General features: G+C 36.1%; 1 protein-coding gene across 1 annotated transcript; it reads right to left on the bottom strand.

Annotated features, from left to right (window-relative positions):
* Positions 1-6914: 6914 nt before the first annotated feature.
* On the bottom strand, positions 6915-8977 carry LOC109211223 (60S ribosomal protein L35a-3-like). The gene is made up of 4 exons (XM_019374727.1): positions 8809-8977; positions 8505-8733; positions 8342-8384; positions 6915-7212 (listed from the first exon to the last, which is right to left on the bottom strand). Exons 1-3 carry the CDS (start codon positions 8874-8876, stop codon positions 8343-8345), a joined length of 339 nt encoding a protein of 112 aa, XP_019230272.1. The 5' UTR covers positions 8877-8977; the 3' UTR covers positions 6915-7212; position 8342.
* Positions 8978-21289: the final 12312 nt, after the last annotated feature.

Below are 21289 nucleotides of genomic sequence, written 5' to 3'. Positions count from 1 at the left end.
GGCAACTTGGTTCAGTCTCGCTTATAGACGCTATTCAAAACTTCACTGATCTTGACATTTTCTTAAATAAACTTGAGTTTCCTTCGAGTTTTAGGCTTCTGTCAGTGCTCTATTTTAAGGACTGACCTTTGTCATTAACTCCATTGTTGTGCAGCTTCTCGCAATTTACTTTGGTTACTGCAATAATTGTGAGCTGTATCAGATTAGTGATTTTGAGTTCAAAGTTCTTGTTTGCCAATATATTGCCGCTGCTATCCGAAAAATATGGAGCTAAAAAAGAACTTTATCTTAAATAGTTGACCATATTTAAATTTGGTGGGCGAGTTATATTATCTTAAATAGGTGACCATATTTAAATTGGAAGAAAAAGAAATCCACATATAGGCGCCATGTAGGAAAACAAAGGTGGGGCATGAGGATTTATGGATGAGGGGCAAATATGATCCTAAAGTATAACTGTAAGGATAAATACGTCAAAAAGTATAACGTAGGACAAATGTAACCATTTTTGAAGAGTATAGGGATAAATATGATCCTAAAGTATAACGGTAAGGATAAATATAGCAAAAAAGTACAACGAAGGACAAATATTACCCTTTTTGAAGAGAACGGGGATAAATATGACCCTTTTCCGTTTAATAAAACCATAGATTTTTATCTAAATCTATAACCCTACCGATAATTAGGGTAGCTTTTTTATTTTATGAAAATAAATCGGAAAAATACCAAACCGTACCGAATAAATTTACAATGTGAAAAAAATATTAATATATTAAGTTTAAAAATAGTAAAGCATTAAATTTTTCTTGGGCCTTGGAATTATGAAACAGTTACAAGCCAACAAGTAATTAAACTAAAAATCCTAGTTCCCAAACCTATTATGCTACTTCTATTGAAACTAGATTATTTCCAGCATATTCACTAGCAAGACACAAGGTATTGTAGCGATTATATGTAGCAGACTACAATATATTGAATATATTTCATTTCGTATGATTTAGATTTATCTTTTTGAATGTTTAATCTTCTATAGACTTTATTCTTGAATCCCAGCTTGGTTAATATCTTTCCACTCATGTGATTAATATTTTTTTGTATTTGCTTAGTTTCTTTTACAATGTTGTAGAATAGTTGATGGATATATACTCCAGTCATCTTTCATATTTCTTAATTCATCACCTTTTAAACTGTAAAAATGTCTAGAGAGTTTGCTAAGTCCTATAAAAGTACTTATGTTATTACATTCTACTTCTACTAGTGACTTTTACATGACATTTAAAACAATTACAGAAAGTTAACCGAAACGTACCGATACCGAAGAGAAACCGACATGATTGAGACGGTTTTGAAAAGTCTAATTATGGTTATACATAATAGAATAACTGAAAAATTGGTATGATACAAATTTTATAAAAATTGGTACGATACATAGGTAGTACCATGCTTTAAATATCTAACTTCTTGGTGTAAATTTAGAAAGATTACTATTTGACCAAAAATATAGATCTTGGTTAGTAAAAATATCCTAAAAATGAAATTCTCGATAGTGTGATAAATAGCGCGTAGATCTATTTCAAAAGCTATGACAGTGCACAATAATCAATACTTAAGAACCCAAATAGAAGTAATGTAGCATTAAATAGTGATGAATAGCAATAAATGATATTTATGTAAATAAATGCAAAAGAGTCACCCCAGAAAGGATGAAATCAATGAATATTCTTTCTGATAATCAAGAATGATGAATGAGCCTTTGAGAGTCCGAGATATTCTCGAATCCAGTAGAAAAGTGTAGGCCAGAATCTCAGTGAAAAGGTTATTTTTGTGTGCTTGTGATGAGACCAGATTCTCTCTATAAAGTCAAAGTATATTTTACAAGTGAATATCTCATGTCCCCTTATCATTGTGTCTCTTTCTATTTATAGGGAACATGTTCCTAGAAACCCTAATAGTACAAATGTAGGGAATATCCACTAGAATATTCTCTTTAGTGTCCTATGTTGACTCTAGCCGTTATAACTATGTCAAGATTATTCGACCTCGGCCTCAATCATCGACACGACTCCTCGACTTTAGCCCTTGCTGACTCTTCGACCACGACCTCTGTTGTTTCCTAAATCACTTCAATACGTGGCGACTTGTGAATGTTTCACTAATGCCATTTTGACTTAAGTATTCTAGAGATAGATTTTGACCCATACAGTTAGTCCCTCCGCTTATTGAGGCCTGCTTCATGAACGAGTTCGATGAGCAGATCATGTAGGTTCTACGCCTAATGGGAAGTACTCTGTCGTAGTCCCCAACCGTAAGGTAGGTTCTACGCCTACACCGGCACGTGTAGTTTCATGACCCAATGAGGAAAAATATCCAAGGTCAATCTCGGTGAACTTAAGTAACTCCCAAAACCTTTACATTTATCAATGATGATATTTATAGCCAAATCAACTATTTGAAAATAGTTTAACCCAAAGTATTTCACAACTCATGTATTTGTGTTTTAAAAAAAAAACTACAAGTGCTTCTCCTTTATTTAGTTTTAAAATTTTAAATAACATTTCAAGAAAATAATATTCATAGCACTCAAACCTTTTATGATGCAAGAAATGGTACAATCCCAACTCGCTCGTCCCCACAAGATAGGACTCACATTTAGAAGCTCAATTTAATCGTGTTTCGATATGAGTTTGGAGAAAAGCTCTGAAGGTAATAAGTTTCAACGTACCTCAAATCGCTTCCAACCTTACCCCGAATGATCCGATAATGCCGACAAGTCACGATCTACATATACGAACTCACATAATTCAATAACGCGTCACAACAATACCAACTAACCCAACTAAGTGACTAACACTTTAAGTCTAATTTCATAAGTTTAGCCAAAATCCCCGTTTCATCATTTGAAGGTAAATCCTTGAATTTTAACTCCAAATCCTTTATTAAACATATCATGGGATCTATTCGTTCCACTAGAAGCTTGAAATAACATCGTTCAAGCAAGACCCAACACTATTCATCATCCCTATCAACCAACTCTTTTAGGATTTCATGAAGAGATGTTTAAATAAAATTCTACCTTCATAATACACACTACTACGTCCATGGAGTATAATACCTAAGTTTGCAGTGAAAATATTACTTCTTTGCCAAACCCTAGAATTTTCAAGATTTGAGTTCTTGAAGTGTCCTTGAGATTTTCTTCAAAGATCTATGAATTCCGTAATGTTAGAGGGTTAAGAAATGTAATAAATGAACCAAATCTATCGATGAAAGGCATTTAATTCTCACCTTGAAGATGTATTAATGGTAGATGGCTCTTCCTTCTCTCTAGACTTCCAATAACTAAGTCCCAAATAATTAGAATATCCTATCCCGTAAAGTATTAAAATGCTTCAGTCGCTGGGACGCGGGGACAGGCGCGACACGCCACTATCGCGCGACCTATCCCATTTTCTGAAAAATGCGGACGCCGACTTTGACGCTACCACGGCAGTTCACTGCCTTTGCAAGCTCTAACTTGCCTTGGACCTCTTTCTTTTGACTTCTCATTTTATATTCAAATGAGTTCCATCATCAAGCTACTAAATTTTTCTTAATTTCTATTCCTTTTTTCATTTTTAATTCCATTTAATGCTCTTGTCCCCTTAGTCATGGACAACCCTTAGTTTCTTACTTATCCAATAATATAATTTTATTAATTAATATCATGTAGTTCAGTTTAATTAACTTACATACTTAATCTCGAAATTAGTCCGAATTAATTATAAAAATCCACGGGGCTTTACAGAGCTAATCAAACGGACTACATGGGTCGTGGTTATTGTGGCAAGCAGGCGACGTGGCCCTCTGTGAGCTGCACATTTCAAATGCTTCAAATTTCTCGGGTGATTTGCTGGAGTTATGTTGGCCACGGGCTATGATGATGTCATGATGTCATGCGTCATTATGACGCATATTCCTGATGTGTTGCTTTGTTTTGCATGGACCTTTGATTAGACTTGCCGCTTCATGAATCGTTTTCGATTTTGGTGCCATGATCTTTATAAATAGAGATCCTCGAACCCGATTTTGGTGTTTAAGCCCTCTAATGTTTCGAAACACCATACATTTCTCTTGCTCTCTCTTTCTCCGAATTTCTTTCCTCTATTTCAGTGACCTATATAGTTCTTCATTCCCTCTCGTTTGTTAGTTTCCTTCACTACGTTGAATCATGTCTAACGTATCTTCTGATCATGGTGAGGGGAGTCGTGTTGCTGCCTTGGCCGCCACCGTTGAGGATGAAACTTTTCCGTCGGTGGAGGAAATAATCCCACACAACCCTAACTCCTGATCTGATTTCACCAAATCACTAGAGGTCGTGCCTGGAGCTTTTCGACCAATGACGACGATAAAGGAATTAGCGGAGCTCAAGGCCAAATTCGGCATTCCACATCATATCGAGTTGATTCCGGCCGAATGGGACACGGTACAGGTCCACCGTCTTGGTATTGCGCCCTCTACGCCTACCCCTTCTAAGTCGGTTATTCGTTCCCTCTCCTTCCACTGGTGGAGAAGTTCTGTCGCCACCACGGCATTTGTCCTTCTTAGCTTGCGCCGTACGTCTATAAAATTATAAAGATGCTCACTAAGTTTGTTGAGCTGGCCGGGGACGAAGTGACATTGCGGCACTTAATACATCTATTCGCCCCTAGCTTTTATAGGGGAACGATGTTGAACCTTCACCATCGAGGGGGCAAATGCTTGGTGGTGAATTTGGACGACAAGGCCAGTCGTCAATTCTCGTTTAACTTCCTTTTTGTCAAACCCGAGGACGTTGTGGCCAATGCAATGGCTTTCCTAAGGCTTAGAACTATACTCGTAAGTACATGGTTTCTCCCCTGTGTTCGGACCTAAATTCTGATTTCTCGCCTTCTTCTTTTGCAGCCAAGACCTCGCTTCCTCCTTTGGATGCTCATATTTCTGACTTCTCCCATTGATTGCGCACGTATAGGAGGTCACATGCTCGTTTGGATCCATGGTCCCATTATATTTGGGGATGTCAGGCATATGAAACCTCTTTGGGATTGGCTTCGGTGCCGCGCTCAGAGGAAAAGGCTTCTGGGTAAACTTCTTGGAGTCCGGCCCCTTCAATATCAGGGGTCCTCCTCGGATCTGATCGATCCTGGAATTGTATGTCTCCACCTTCTTGTCATTAGCCTCGATTTTCTTCTCACCTGACTCCACCCGTTTCGTCAATGCTTCAAGCATTTTCATTATCTCAGGGTTGGCCCCGGACTCGGCTTCACCTGGTCTCTCAGTGATATGTTCGTTTCTTCGGGTGCTTTCCCCGGGCTCAACCTTGTTGGGGGCATGGCTTTGATTCTGCAGCTGCGCTGTTGTCGCCTCTTGAGCTTGCAACATTTCGAAAATTAGTCGTGGGCTTACCACATCACCTTCGTCTTCGGGCGCTTCTCGAGGTGTTGGTCGAGGTCCCCGCAAACACTGTTTTCGGGATCAGTTGGTAAATTGACGTTGATGGCCACCTACGAGTTAGCATCGACCGGATCGACAGTTGGGACACCGTTGGGATCGGCAGGGGGTGCCTCATTACTAGGCACCAAATTATTATTTTCGATGTGATGACCAGACTCAGCGTCAACGTTCAAGTAAGCAGACTGAGAGTGACATTTCTGGGCTGACCTGAAATCAAGACTTCAAAGAACAAGCGTAAAATAGGGTGTGTTATAGAGATTCGTATCAAATTACAACTATTATCCTTAGCCCCACGGTGGGCGCCAAACTGTTTACCCCAAAATTGGGTAATAATCGAATTTGTATGTGGTTTTAAGGATACGTGGTTTGATTCAACACAAATAATTAAGAATATTAGATAAATAGATTAAAGACGAAACAAGCGATCAAACCAATTACGATGTTATGGCCAAGCCTAAAATTAGATTGAACAGTGACGTCGCCCTCGATTAGACCCTCGGTTCAAGCCCAGTCATGAATAAAGAACGGGATAAGTGAACAAGAACTTTATTAGTAACTGAAAGGCAGAAAGCAAACTTGTATTACTTTGATTCACATGTTACAATGTGTCTAACAAAAGAAAATCTTCCCTTTTATATAGTAGGAGAGTTACATCCCTAATATAAGTCTAAAAAGGTAAAAGTCTTCATTTCCTTGTAATTATTGATCTATAATCGTCATCGAGCGAGAACCGCACCATGATCTCCGGTTGAGTGTGAATATCACGACCCTCTATCCGTCGTATGTAACCCGTTTACGGTATTGCCCGAGGTCTTAGAACCCATTCTTGGCCCGGGGCGCGTCGCTTTACCATACCCGATGACGAGCGCATCATCCACTTTCCCTGGATCTCGATACGAAGGGCCTCGAACCTCAATTACAATCTCGTGCATCCGTGCCCTTCCTCCGTCTTGTCACCGGGAAATCAGGGTAGACATTGCCCCCATTTTGCCCGTACACAAATTCCAAAGTGATAGAAATGCATTAGTTACCAATAGAAAAGAAATGGCTTCTGGGATCATTGCCTATGCAGACTAATGGAATTGTTCTGTATAACCACTCATACATGTTTAATTTCCAGAATCCTGCTTGTAGGATGCCAATTCAACAGCATATAAACCTCGGGGCACAAAAGCAACTTATGTAAACTCTCAAGGAGTCCGATAATCATAGAATCATCAATTGGACAAATTAGGAGACACCCTCACTTACCCCGCATTTCATTTATATGTTAGATATCCCTCAAACCCCTCGAGGACTAAAAACTTTGCAGCAAATTCCAAGCAAGTCAGAGACAAACTGAACCAAAGTTCTTTAATGAATAGACCAACACTGGCAATTTAAAGATGATTTCAGCTTATGAACAAATTTTTAGCAAGCGCATCCATTCATTTGGAAAGAGAAAATCAATTAAAACTTGGTAGAAGGTAAAAATATTTAAAGCAAAGACAGCTGAATAGTCGTACAAAAAAAGGTTCCATGAGCAAAATCAGCCACATCTAATCAGATGTGTGTGTTCAGTCCCTGGTATTACCCGGAAATGATAAAAAAACAAATATAAGGAACTCCACAAAGCACATTACAGCTTAACTAACTACTTTAAAGATGAAGATGCTACATCATTGAACACCTTGATGTGAGACAGAGGGGCCTCCCAAAGCAACCAATGACTTCAATCCACATCCATGACTTCTAAGCGCTCCACTGCAGAAGCAAGAGATCAGGTTTAGCAACTTCAAATAGTATCAAGATGTAGGATGTAAGAAAAAGCAAATGCAAATAGTCACAAGATCAAGACTTCAGTCACCAAAATAACAGCTAAACTACTTCCCCTTCAAATAAACAGACATTACTCACAACCATACGACAAAATAGAAAAATCATCAATGAACTGGGAGGAGAGCCATGTCTCAAGTTCAAATGACAGGGGAGGGAAAAACACTAGGTGATTTCTTTGCATATGCCTAAACCTAGGGGTAAGGAGTTACACAGTGCCTATGCTAGTGGTTGGGGGGGGGGGGGGTTAACTGACACCCAGTGGAATGGTCGAGGTCGGCAAAAGCTAGCTCGAGACAACACCGTTATGCAACAGATAATACTATGGACAACATGTTTCAACGACAAGAAATTACCTCCTACTGGCATTGAGGATTAACAGTTCAAACAAATTTGTGTACATGGTCATGAATGGTATTGAAAATGGTCTTCCACTTAAAGCCTCTTTTCCCACAAAACAATCTGGAACTATTCTGGACAGAATATGCCCATAATGAATCCTAGAACTACTTCAGAACAGCAATGATATGTATCATTCCCTGTATCTAGGAGCTTAATTTGTCACAGCCAAGGTATGCAATCAACTAAACAATTTGTTAAATACCAACTAATAGCTTCACAAGGAATGAACTTATGCTACCAGATAAACATAAAATACATGCAATTATCACAAATTAGTAGTAAGACTACAAAGTTTAGGATCGAAGCATAGTTCACTAACTGTTCTACTAGGATTGAAGCATAGTTCACTAACTGTTCTATTAGAGATTCTTCAAATCCTATTGTATCTTGGACATTGAGACATTTGTGCTAGAAAACCAAAAGACAAAAAGGTTGTATCCAAAACATATCTAGGAATTTGCAGATACAAAGATAATCATTGACGCTGGGAATTTCCTACACTATTCTTTGTCTGTAAAACAATAATGTACTATATCAAGCCCAACTTGTGTCAACATATAGAACATAGAAGCACAAAACTCAATGGATCCATGATTTAACAAAAATTTTAAACACAAGGATAAATACATATGACGCAAACAGCTAAAGAAGTTACCTTAAATGTTGCTTGGGTACATGAAAACCCTAACCTTAGCTCCCTGCAAGAATTAGGCAACCAAAATTAAACAAGAGTTGGAAAAAACAATTAGTTTCCTCTCCTAATACCATAAACAGCTCAATAACATTAAGGAATAACATATACTATAATCAAAATGTACCATGGACTTAGGAGGCAAATTGGACTTGAACTTAGCTCTAACAACGCCACTGTTTCCATGGGGCCTACAAACTTTACCCCAAATGCAGCGATAGTGTGAGTTATTCTTCTTTGTCTTTGCCTTGTAAATGTAGGCCATTCGCTTCCCGAGGTACCAGTCCACCTCTTCCTTAGTGTTCACTCCCTCAATCTGAATCAGTGAAGTGCTTGGATACTGGTTCGATTTCGACCTACACCAACAACAACAAAATTTAACAGTAAAATTTTGATAAATCACTATATCTAAAAATCAGAGAGAAGTTTACCTTTTGTATCCAAGAACGGTTCCCCTGACGTATAGCCTGATACGTTCTCCTTGGCGTCCCTTCACCATTTTCGAATCAAGGGGATTGGGGCTGCGGAAATGCCTGTGATACAGAAACCTAAACCCTAGACGAGTTGTCTATGCAAAAGAGATTCATTTATATGATTGGATATTGTGACTATGGATGGGCTGGATGCCCAATCATGTGTAGTTGGGCTTTAAATTAGATTTGGGCCGGAGACGAGTAAAAATAGAAGAGAAAAAAACGTAAATAGCCAGCCCACTATTTTTACAACTCTCCTTAGCCCTAAAAACTATAATTTATAATAGCTCTAAAATAGCGTAGCCACGCTATTAAAAACCCTGTATAGATACCGTTCTTCAATTTCTCTCTCCTCCTTTCTTCACAATTTAGCGAAACCTAACAATGGAGTTTTTCTATACAAAAGAAATTATCAACACAAGTCAGAACAATCTCAATGTAAATCTATTGTCTATCATCCTTTTTTATGTATATACACTATACAATTAATGGGTTGCTTATTTTCATAGCTTATTACACATTATACACTGATTATGTAGTGTATTCTTGATATATAATCATTGGAAATCTGTGTATAATTACTTTGTAATCAGTGTATAATCTTCATATAATTAATATTTATATATTATACATTAATTATATGCTGAGTATACGGTGGTGCTACACTTTTCTTTCAATCACAAAACCAGAAATAAAGACAAAACAGCAGAAAAGTGAAGAGAATTAAAACAAGAAGAATTTTGAAGTCAAATCTCTAAATATGAAGAGCCCAATACTTTGTCTCGACTCTGAAGAGAATAATTGATCTCCATTGAAGAAGTTTTTGAGTTCAAAATAGAAAACTCAAATCTAATACACGAAACTTTTTGGGCAAATTATTGTTCAAAATTTAATTGTTGTGTTAGTTTTTGAGCTTAAAACTGCGACTCAAACATGGAATCAATGATTTGTTGAAGAAAAATTTGACCGTCGAAGAGGTTTGGGTTGAAACAATCCAGATCTAAATGATTGGTTAGACTCAATTGGGTGTGGTAAAAAAAACGTTGAAACTGTACTTACAAGCTTGATTCTGAAGTTTTGAAATGATTGGAATTGAACTAAGGTTGAGTTAAAATAAAAAACAATTGGGAAAGAAAGATAAAGAGAACAAGGCGTTCATATGGAGAAATTAGATAGAGTTGGCTAATAAAGTAGATAAGTTATAACCTACCGGCTAATATTAGTAAAATATAAAGAGTAGGTTTATTTCTAGTTTATTATTTTAATGGGTTGTTAATCTAGTTAATTATTCAAAATAGAACATGTACATAGTCGAGACTCGAGAGCCACGCCAATTCTCAATCAAATATACCTTCTCTGTAATAACTAGTAGTCATACACAATCAATATTAAAAAATATTAATTAAATTAAATTATGATCGGGTTTGTTTGAACGCATTAGATCGTATTATTTTAATAAATATTAATTTTCATCATATTTGTCAATACGATATACCTAATAATAAAATCTCTATTAAACTAAAGAGACTTATATAGTCATTGAATGACTTTTTTATTCTATATTTTTTTATTATATTATCCAATATTTAGTATTATTACATTGTTAATAGATATTTTATTAGCACATTACTATGTTTAATATTTTTTTTTGCTCGCTTTCTTTTTGTAATATAAGAGAAGATATATATTTTAATAATCTTGAAATATTTTTATCTTAAATTTTATTCAGTTGTTCTCAATAATATTATTTAAATTTTAATGAATAAAATATGTATTAAATTAAATGGACTTATATAGGCATTGAATAACTTTTTCTGCATTTTTTTATTACATTATCCAATATCAGTATTATTGCATTATTAATAGAAATTTTTATTAGCATATTACTTTGTTTAATATTTTTGTTTGCTACTTTCTTTTTGTAATATAATAGAAGGTATATATTTTATTACTCTTGAAATATTTTTTATTTTAAATTTTATTCTTATTCGCAATAATTATCTGAATTTTAATGAATACAATCTCTATTAAATTAAAGGGACTTATATAGACATCGAATAACTTTTTGTTATGTATTTTTCTTTATTAAATTATCTAATATTTAGTATAATTGTATTTCTAATGAAATATTTTTTTAGCATATTACTTTGTTTAATAGTTTTGTCTGATGCTTTCTTTTTGTAATGCAATAGAAGATATATATATTTATTACTCTTCAAATATTGTTTTTATTTCATATTTTACTCTATTGTTCTCAATAATAATGTCTATATTTTAATAATTAAAAACACTTTTTATTTAGAAAACGAAAATGATTTTAAAAAATAAAAGAACTAAAGAAATTAACTAATCTATACCAGCCCTCACCCATATTTGAGTATTTAAATTTAGGTAGTTAATTTCTTTGTGTCTTTGTTTTTTTTTAATCATTTTCTTTCTTCATTTAAAAAAAATTTGAATCTTCAAATTTCTTGGAGCTTTGTCCTAAAATTTGACACTTGATAAGTTTTTGTTGTTACACTTGTATCATTATATTAATTTGCTTCTCCTACTCTATATAGATAAATTACATTATCTAATGTTTAGTATAGTTGCATTGTTAATAAAAAAATTTATTAGCATATCACTTAGTTCAATATTTTTGTATGCTGCTTTCTTTTTGTAATATAATAGAAGATATATATTTTATTATTTTTAGAATATATTTTTATTTTCTATTTTATCTATTGTTCTCAATAATATTATCTGAATTTTAATACACGTTTTATTTTAAAAAATAAAAACGAAAATGATTTAACAAAAAAAAGAAACAAAGAAATTAACTAACCTAAAACAACCTTCACCCAAGTTTGAGTAGTTAATTGTAGTTAATTTTTTTGTGTCTTGTTTTTATCATTTTGTTTTTTCCTTTTTTAAAAAAATAATTTTTAAATCTCCAAATTTGTTGGAGCTTTGTCCAAAAAATTGATACATGTTAAATTATTATCGTTACACTTGGCATCATCACTTTGATTTGCTTCTCCTATTCTATACAGAATAGAATAGATATTGTCTGAATTTTAGTGAATAAAATCTCTATTAAATTAAAGAAACTTATATAGTCATCGAATAACTTTTTTGTTTTGTATTTTTCTTTATTATATTATCCAATGTTTAGTATAATTACATTGTTAATAGAAATTATTAGCATATTACTTATTTATATTTTTGTGTGCTACTTTCTTTTTGTAATATATGATAGAAGATAAAAAATTTATTACTGTTGATATATTTTTTTTTAAATTTTATTATATTATTTTCAATAATATTGTCTGAATTTTAATGAATAAAATCTCTATTAAATTAAAGGGTCTTATATAGTCATCGAATTAGCTTTTTTATTCTGTATTTTTCTTTATTATATTATCCAATGTTTAGTATAATTATATTTTTAATAGAAAATTTTAGCATAATACTTGTTTAATATTTTTTTCCACTACTTTTTTGTAATATAATAGACGATATATATATTTTATTAATCTTGAAATATTTTTTTTATTTTAAATTTTATTATGGTGTTCTCGATAATATTGTGTGAATTTAATGAATAAATACACTTTTTATTTCAAAAAAGAAAAACGAAAATGATTTAGAAAAACCAAAGAAATTAACTAACCTAAACCAACCCTCACCCATGTTTGAGTAGTTAATTTTAGGTAGTTAATTTTTTTAATTAATTTTCAAGAACTAATTATTAACTAATTATGTCATGTGGTTTTTTTCTAGGCTACCACTTGGATTAATGTGGTGCCTTTTTCTTTGACTTTTAATAATATATAGATGTACAATTATTGAAATTGTATATTTGTAACAATTATTAAAATTGTGTATTTATTACAATTACATTGCACATAATAGGAAGGTGTGGAAGTTGAGAATTGAGGTAAAAGGTTAGATGGTCAAGCATTTTTCTTGTTCATACTAGTAGTTTTAGTGCACTAGCTAGTGTTAATCTTGTATTTGTTATTCTTAGATTTTCTGTTATTATTTGTTGTTTCTTTTGCTTAGGTTTTGTGATTTGTTTGTTGGTGTTATTGCTTGTTGTTTCTTTTGCTTGGGTTTTCTGATTCGTTTGCTGGTGTTATTGCTTGTTGCTCCTTTCTTTTTATCTTTCCTGAGCCAAGGGTCTATCGGAAACAGTCTATCTACCTTCTCAAGGTAGGGGTAAGGTATGATTATGTCACGACCCAAATCCACGTGACCGACACCCGGCACGCTACCCGACTCGAGTGAACCAACCCATATGATGCACCCGAATCATATGCATGAAAACCAAATTTAACTGCGGAAGCTCCTTGAAAATCATATACATTTTCAAGTTAAGTGATAAAATATTTTCCAATTCGAAATCACACATGACACCTTTCATGATAATAATAATGAGACTAAGTAAAATAAATATATTTTCATGTATGTCGTGTACAACCCCGTTACTACAACCTTTCACAACTATCTATGGAGCCTCTATACCAAAGAATAGAATTAAGCACTTGGGCTAATACCCGACTAGCATAAATTAAGAAAAACAACATGATAGCTACCACGAAATAGGAGTGGTGCCTCACCATATACTTCAGGAAGAGAGTCATCCTAGTCCTGACCGCATGCCACGTATCATACCTCATCTTGAAACATGTAAAGTAAGCAGGGTCCTGTAGGGGTGCCCTAAGGGCTAAGTACACCACAGCGGTACTCAATAAGTGTCATAGACTCTCTCTAACTTAAGTTCTTTGGACAAACTTTATAAAAACAATGCACCAATATATGATATAAAATGACAAGAAATTTTATCAATTCATGACCCTTGTTATTTTAAATGACAACCAAGTGAAATATAACCCACAATATAAACTTTTAAAACATTTACACCAATCCAAGATTTTGGATGAAAATCATCATTCTATTTGCTTTAAGTTATCGAAATCACTTTCGGCTCCTTAGGCTTAAACATAAGATAATCATCCTTACCTTTCAGTGGGAGTATTATACCATCACCGACATAAGAAGGTCAACTAGGTTATGTACCTAGCGACAAGTATCACATACCCTACTTGCTTAGGTCGTCTCATCGTAGTGCCGTATGAATTGACTTAGCCATGCTAATAATATCACAAAATAGTACCCTCTCGAGGGAGAGCACTCTGTCGTAGTCTATACCACAAAGTGGCCATCTACGCCTATACCGGCACGTGTAGTTTCATGATGACGAACACAATATATCCGAAGTTAATCTCAGTGAACACAAGTAACTCCCAAAATATTTGATACTTCAAAAATAGATTCATAGCATAGTAGTTTCAAAGGATCTATTTGTAACGACACGACCGGTCGGTTTGCTTTCTAGAACTCCATTCCCCTCAATAAGACTTCTCGTAGGTGCTTTTACTGTTTTATGACTTTTGGGGATGGTTAGTTCGGCATTTGGAAGGGTTCGGGTTGAAACGGAACACTTGGTTCTTTAAGGTTGGCTAAAAAGGCTAAGTTTGACTTCGATCAATGTTTTGAGCAAACAACCTCAGAATCAGGATTTAAGGTTCCAATAGGTTTGTATGATGATTTCGGAGTTGGGCGTATGTTCGGATCGGGTTTTGGATGACCCGGGAGGGTTTTGGCGCCTAATAGTAAAAGTTGGTTCCTTGAAGGTTTTTGAAGTTCATTAAATTTGGTTTGGAGTAGGTTTTGATAGTATAATGGAATTCCAATACCGGGAATAGTTATTTAATGTCATTTAATACTTGCACGCAAAATTTGATGTCATTCCGAGTAGTTTAAGTATGATTTGGCGCGTCGGAGCGATTTAGAAACTTGACGTTCATTGTTTGATTCAATTTGGTTTTGGGTGTGATTCTTGGTTTTGTTGTTGTTTTATGCATTTCGAAAGCTCGATCAGGTCCGTATTATGATTACAGACTTGTTGGTGTAGTTGGATGGGGTCCCGAGGGGCTCGGGTGTGTTTTGGACAGCCCGGAGCTAAATTTGAGAAACCAGATTTTCCAGTTCTAGTTTCCTTCTTAGCGAGTGCGAGAGGGCTATCGCGTTCGCGAAGAAGGATATGGGGCAGTGGGCAAATTGGCCTTCGCGTTCGCGGTCAGGCTCACGCGTTCGCGAAGCCTTGTGAGCCTAGGCCTTCGCGTTTGTGAACCCCACTCGTGTCCGCGTAGGAGAAATGGGGTCGGGGAGGATTAATTGACTTTGCTCTTCGCATTCGCAAAAGAGCTGTCGCGTTCGCGATGCTCAGTCAGCTTAGGCCTTCGCGAACGTGAGGCTTCTTCTGCGTTCGTGAAGAAGGCCGTTCATTTGGGCAAATAGGGCTTCTTATCGGGCGGATTGGGCGGTTATTTACTCTTAACGGTTTGGCTTAACGGTTATCGGCTTTTAAATGTATTAATCCGTTAGCCACCCGATAAGATATCGGACGGATTGGTATCGGTTTAGCTCTTATCGGGCGGTTATCGGACGGTTTATCGACCTAACATACATATTCACTAAATTGTGTTTTCCCTGTTGGACATGAAATAGTTGAACTGATTATAGAGCATGAATCGGAAGCATCGCAGAGGTAAGTTTAACAGCATAAAAGCAATTGAGAACATTGTTTCTTATTCTCCTTTAACATTTGTTAATGTCGATGAAACACCTTCAAAAACGGAACAAGACAAAGAAAGCTAAGTAGCAGTTGGCCTTTCATTAAAAAAGTAAAACCAATATCTAGATTATCCTCAACTAGAACTAGGTACTGTCGTACTGATTACTGAAGGGTTTTAGTTTTTTTATATTTAATATATATAAATAAAAATAAATTATATANTTAACGGATTATCCGTTAAGAAAATTAAATAATCCGCCCCCAAAACGATAACCCGTTAATAAAAAAATTCAATCCGTTCCCCGTCCGTTAAGCCGTTACCAGTAAGCCATTAAACTTCGGTTAGGTTTGGTTTTCGGTTTCGGATCGGTTTTGAACACCTCTATGGGCAGAAACCTTGTTTTAAATATGGGACTTAGGCCTTTTTCTCTCATTTTCACTCACTTGGGCGATTTTGGAGCTTTAAAAACGGGGATTTCAACCTAGCTATTGAGGGTAAGTAATTTCTACCTAATGTAAGTTTAATACATAGATTATGGATAGATTTAACATTTAAATTAGTGAAAATTATAGGTTTAGGTGAAAACCTAGGTTTCTGATAAAAATGAGATTTAACCACGAAATTTGTTACGGAACTTAGTATAAATAATATATTTGAGTTCATGAGCTTATGGGTAACAACTTTCTTCGAAAATTTCTGGAATCCGGGCACGTGGGCCCGGGAGTAAATTTTAGGGATTCTTCAAATAGGCTTGGGAAATCACTTTGATAGATAAGATATAAACTTTTAAACATGTATTGATTATTTTATATAATATTTGACTAGTTTCGAGTTGTTTGGCACCGAGTTGAGGGTTTGGGCACAATCTTGGACCGGAAAGTAGGCTTTGAGGCGAGGTAAGTCTCTTTTCTAACCTTGTAAAAGGGAATTAACCCCATAGGCGAACTTAATTAATATGTGCTGTTATTTATGGGGGCTACGTATGTACGAGGTGAGGAGAGTATGTACGCAGCTGCTAATTATGCTTATGTCCGGGTAGTTTAGGTTTACACCATACTTTGTGGACACCGGTATTTGATTATGTTTGTTAAATTGCATTGAATAGGGCTAAGGTTGAGGATTTTAAGATCTCTAACAGTTTCAAGTTGAATTTCTTTATTTTAGAAATAATTGAGGGTATTATGGTAACTTGAGAAATTTATATTTAACCGCGTCGCAAGTACTTTTTGCGAGCGGGTTAATTTCTCCACTACTCTCATGGGAGCGGGCTGTTCGCCTCTGCAGGTTAATAGATGCATCTATGGTTCGTGCCGTTCGACCCTCGGCGGTGCACACAGTTTATGTATATGTATATTTGGATCAGGCCGTACGTCCTCGGCATAATTCGTGCGTGATAATAATACTGGGAGTCCCTTTATATTTGATATAAATTCATTAGCTTGAGAAATACATGTAATGAGAGAAATGATTCGGTTTTTACTAATGGTGAAAGGATTGTTTATTTATTTCTTACTCTAAGTTCTATTGTCATTTATATCTATCATGTTTAATTAGAAATTTATGTTATTATATTGTTGGCCATAGTAAGTGCCGAAGTCGACCCCTCGTCACTACTTCTTCGAGGTTAGACTAGATACTTACTGGGTACATGTTGTTTATGTGCTCACGGTACACGTCTGCACATAAATGTGCAGGATCTGAGGCAGGTGCATCTGGATATCAATCCTGCGCGCACAGTTGATTACCACTTCGAGACTTCACGGTGAGCTGCCTTCGAGCCGTTCTGCAGCAGCTGGAGTCTTTCTTTTGCTTATATTTTTCTGTCTATTTTATTTCAGATAGTAGAGTAGCAATCTTTTATATATTCTACTAGTAGCCCATACACTTGTGACACAAGGTCTTGGCACACACACTAGTAGACTTGCGGTTTCGGTTTTATCTCTATGGTGTGATTGCACTCAGTTGCTCTCGTTTTAATTATTTTAAACCTATTATTTATTAAACTTTTAAATTAAGGAAAGTTATTTATTTGGAAACCTTATTAAACTAGGAAATCACTAGATTGTTCACTGTTGGCTTGCCTAGCAAGAGCGCTGAGCGCCATCACGACCTATAATTGAATTGGGTCGTGACAACATGGTATTAAAGCACTACGTTCACATAGGTCTCACAAGTTATGGGCAGGCCTAATAGATACTTGCGGATCGGTGTGGAGACGTCCATACTCATCTTCGAGAGACTATAGGGTGTTAGGAAACTACTCTTTATTCATCTCCTATCGTGCAGTTGATGGTATACTATTTTTTTCTCTTATTCTCTCACAGATGGTGAGAACACGCACGATGGACATTCCAGATCCGAGAGGAGTTGCTCCCCCTATTGCTAGAGGCCGTGGCAGAGGCCGGGGGAGGGCACCAGCCCGAGGTAGGGGACGAGGACGCCCCAGAGTTGCCCCAGTTGCACCACCAGCGGATCCAGTGGAGAATCCCATTATTGAGGAGCAGGGGGAGTGATGTCGCCTAAACTCACACCACAAATGTAGGTAGTGAGGCGGTCGAAGCAATAATAAATCCTAACGCGAGCCGGGGTCGAATCCTCAGGAGTTAGATTTGGGATTAGGTATATATTTAGTGCAAACGCGTGATGTGCCTCAAATTACACTTCCACATTCTTGTTTGTTATTTTTACTTCTACTTTAAGCTATACTTTGCAAATATGAAACTAGGAGTCAGAATTTTTGGTTTTGGTTGTTTTTCAAATGATAAAAGATCTAGGGTCGTGACTTCCACCTAGGTGGTTACCTAAAGGGTTGTAAACTCTAGGGCAATTTTGATTAGTCAGGGTTGTAATATAGCAATCACACGCAATTACCCACTCTGTACCTCTCGGTAGTTTGAGTGATTTTGCCCAACTTGGCTTTCTCAAGTCCAAATGGGTATCACACAAATCAAGTGATATATTCTCAAGTCGGGTCTTGCTATCTCTAGATTTGACCATTTAATTGGGGCTATCAATTTCTTGAGTTCACCCAATTTCTTGTTAGCCAAGTTTTCCTAAACTTAGTTTCTCTTTCTCAAGTAGAGACTAAGTCAAATAGGCATGAATCAATGTTTGCAACCATTAATTCTTAAATACAAGCATGAAAAAGGCTAAATATCACTAACCCACTCACAAACAAGCCCTAAATCAAACACCCATTAAGTACCCACACTAGGATTGAGCCACAACCCTAGCTAGAAATTTAGCTGCTCATGAAAAATAAAGAAATATAAGAAGAAATTAAGATAGAATGCATAATAATTGATTAGGGAAAGAAAATCTAATGTTTAGAAGTTAATCTAGTACAAAATTTCTCAAAACAGCAAAGAAAACGGCTCAGGTGCTCTTCCCAAAACTCAACTTAACCTAAAAATGATAAAAAATTCTATTTATACTAAGCTGAAAATATCTGACAAAAATGCTCCTGCGAAGGTTGTGCGACCGCATAATTATGTGTGCGGACCGCACACTGTCTGTGGTCGCACAATTATAGTGCGGTCCGCATTCCTGAAACTTGGGCTTGGCACTTTGGGACTTCTGCAGTCCGCATAAAAATGAGTGTGGCCACGCTTCTGATTGTGCGGCCGCACAAAAATAGTGCGGTCCGCATTCCAGCTTGACTCTAGAATTCCCATCTCTCTGATCTTTGTCTTCTACGGACCGCATAATTTTGAGTGCGTCCGCACAATTATGGTGCGGTCCGCATGACTTCAGCTGGCCCAAAAACTAACTCTCTGAACCTCTTCTGCTGCAGCCGCACTAGAACTGTGCGGTCCGCACTGTTGACCTTTTTGCCCTGTTTTGGTTCTTGTTCACTTTTGACTCCTTATGAGTTGGTTTTGACTTCTTTGGCTCGTTTCCCAATATTCCTGTACAAAAGCACATTTCATTAGTTCTTGGGAATACCTTTAAGCATTTTTGAGCTAAAACGCAAGTAAAAGAGAGCAACGGTCAAAATCCCTACTTATCAACTCCCCCAAACTTAAGCTTTTGCTTGTCCTCAAGCAATTAAGGCAGTGCCCACCTCCACTAGCAAAAAGAGATATTTCAGCTAGCCTAAGGTGAATCAATTACACATCAATTGGGACCAGCAATTACCCACAACACATATGAATTATCAACAACGCAATGATTTGACTTTTTGAGTATATATAGTTCTAATGTGACACTAGAGCATCAAGAGTTGACTCTATTCATCAAGGAAGCTCGCTCTTTCACGTAGGTCATTGTGGATCCCAAACTCCTCCTCCTCTACTCTCCATTAGCAAATATCACTTTAGAATGTAACACTCGAATCAAAGATTATGAAAAGTTCGCTCATCTCTCTCAAAAGAATGTCACAAGTCCGGCTCTAAGTACCAAAAACTTGCCCCTTATGTAAAACGCCACTAATGTAAGCTCACTCAACTTGAAATCATGTAGGGCTTTTTCGGGATGTAATGAAGGCTTTTTGGATCAAGGTAGCTCTTGATGAAATAGAATGAGTTCATCTTTCCTTAAGCACTCCATTTTCTCATTTTGGCTCATACTTTGTCGACTCTTTGAGTCATTTTCTTCTTCCTCGGGGGAACTAGAGAGACGTAACGTCACTCTTTCTTGATCATGACCTTCATTTTTTCCTTTTCTATTTACTCCATGCCTTTCATCATTGTTTTCTTTGAATCCCTTCAACTTTCTACCTTATTCACTTTCTTTTTGGAATTTTTTTTTTGTTCTTTCTTTCTTTTCTTTGCCTTCCCTTTTCTTCATTTCTTTCTCTTCTTTGTACCTTTTATCACTTTCAGACTCCTCGTCTCTCTTCCAAACTTATGTTTTTGCCAATTGTTTCTCAAGAATGCTAAGGAAATATCGGGTGCCAAGAGAGGGTCATTACAAAACGGATAAAGGCTTGTAATGTGGTAATTGAAAGAAAAAAGGGCTTCGGCTCAAAGGGGTTGACTAGGGATATCACATTGGTAAGCTATGGAGGAAGATTTCAAATTTCAAATTGGATCAAGGAGAGCCTACAATCATTTCTCAAGCCAAGCTACACTTAGAATTTCGCCTAGAAAAACATTCGGGGAAATTTCTCGACCATTAGCACGGGTACTTGGGCTTGTAACTAAACATCTCACCTATCACGCTTCTGAATTGCTAAAGAGAACGGAGTCGAGAGCCCACAACAACCCTAGCTAAGATTGATAATCATAAATGGCTCGATTTGAACCACTTGATGACTACTTAAGTCAACACAAGAGTCAAAAGGTCACAACTAGAGCTATTTTTTGCCAACAACTTGTTTGTAACTATACGATCATAGGTAAATGTGTTGGTACCAAGTGAAGCATGCTTGAGACCCTTTTTCATTACTACTATATTTGCCTAAAAATAAAAGAAAACGGACTCAATACCTTAAGAAGGTTGTCACGTCATCCCATCGTTGGGAAGAGCCACCCGGTTCCCACAAAATTCACCTTTGGAAAGACCCGTGGCATTAAGAAAACCAAAGGCTTATTATTCACACAAAACGTAAAAAGAAGCTAACAAATTAAAAAGACGCTACTAAAGTAAATAAGAAGTTATACTACTAAGGAAAAACAAACTAAAGAAGCTATGAAATAAACTACGGAAAGCAAGATAAATGAATATACAAACCAAAAGGGAATGAATATATACATAAGGGGAATGAATATATACATCAAATGAGAGGAATTAATATATACATACCAAAGAGAAAATAAAGATAAAAGAAAAATAGTATAAGAGTTATTACAGGCCAAATCCAAATGTCAACG

This window comes from Nicotiana attenuata, unplaced genomic scaffold (genome assembly GCF_001879085.1).
Source record: "Nicotiana attenuata strain UT unplaced genomic scaffold, NIATTr2, whole genome shotgun sequence".
NCBI lineage: Eukaryota > Viridiplantae > Streptophyta > Magnoliopsida > Solanales > Solanaceae > Nicotiana > Nicotiana attenuata.
The sequence above is the reverse complement of the archived record's forward strand: the minus strand, read 5'-3'. Positions and strand labels throughout refer to the sequence as shown.

Excerpts from the sequence above, each read along its gene's own strand:
- LOC109211223 (XM_019374727.1), bottom strand. The coding sequence starts at position 8,876 with ATGGTGAAGGGACGCCAAGGAGAACGTATCAGGCTATACGTCAGGGGA. Across the intron at positions 8,734-8,808 it reads ACCGTTCTTGGATACAAAAG|GTCGAAATCGAACCAGTATC; the intron begins GTAAACTTCTCT and ends TTGTTGGTGTAG. Across the intron at positions 8,385-8,504 it reads ATTTGCCTCCTAAGTCCATG|GGAGCTAAGGTTAGGGTTTT; the intron begins GTACATTTTGAT and ends TAATTCTTGCAG.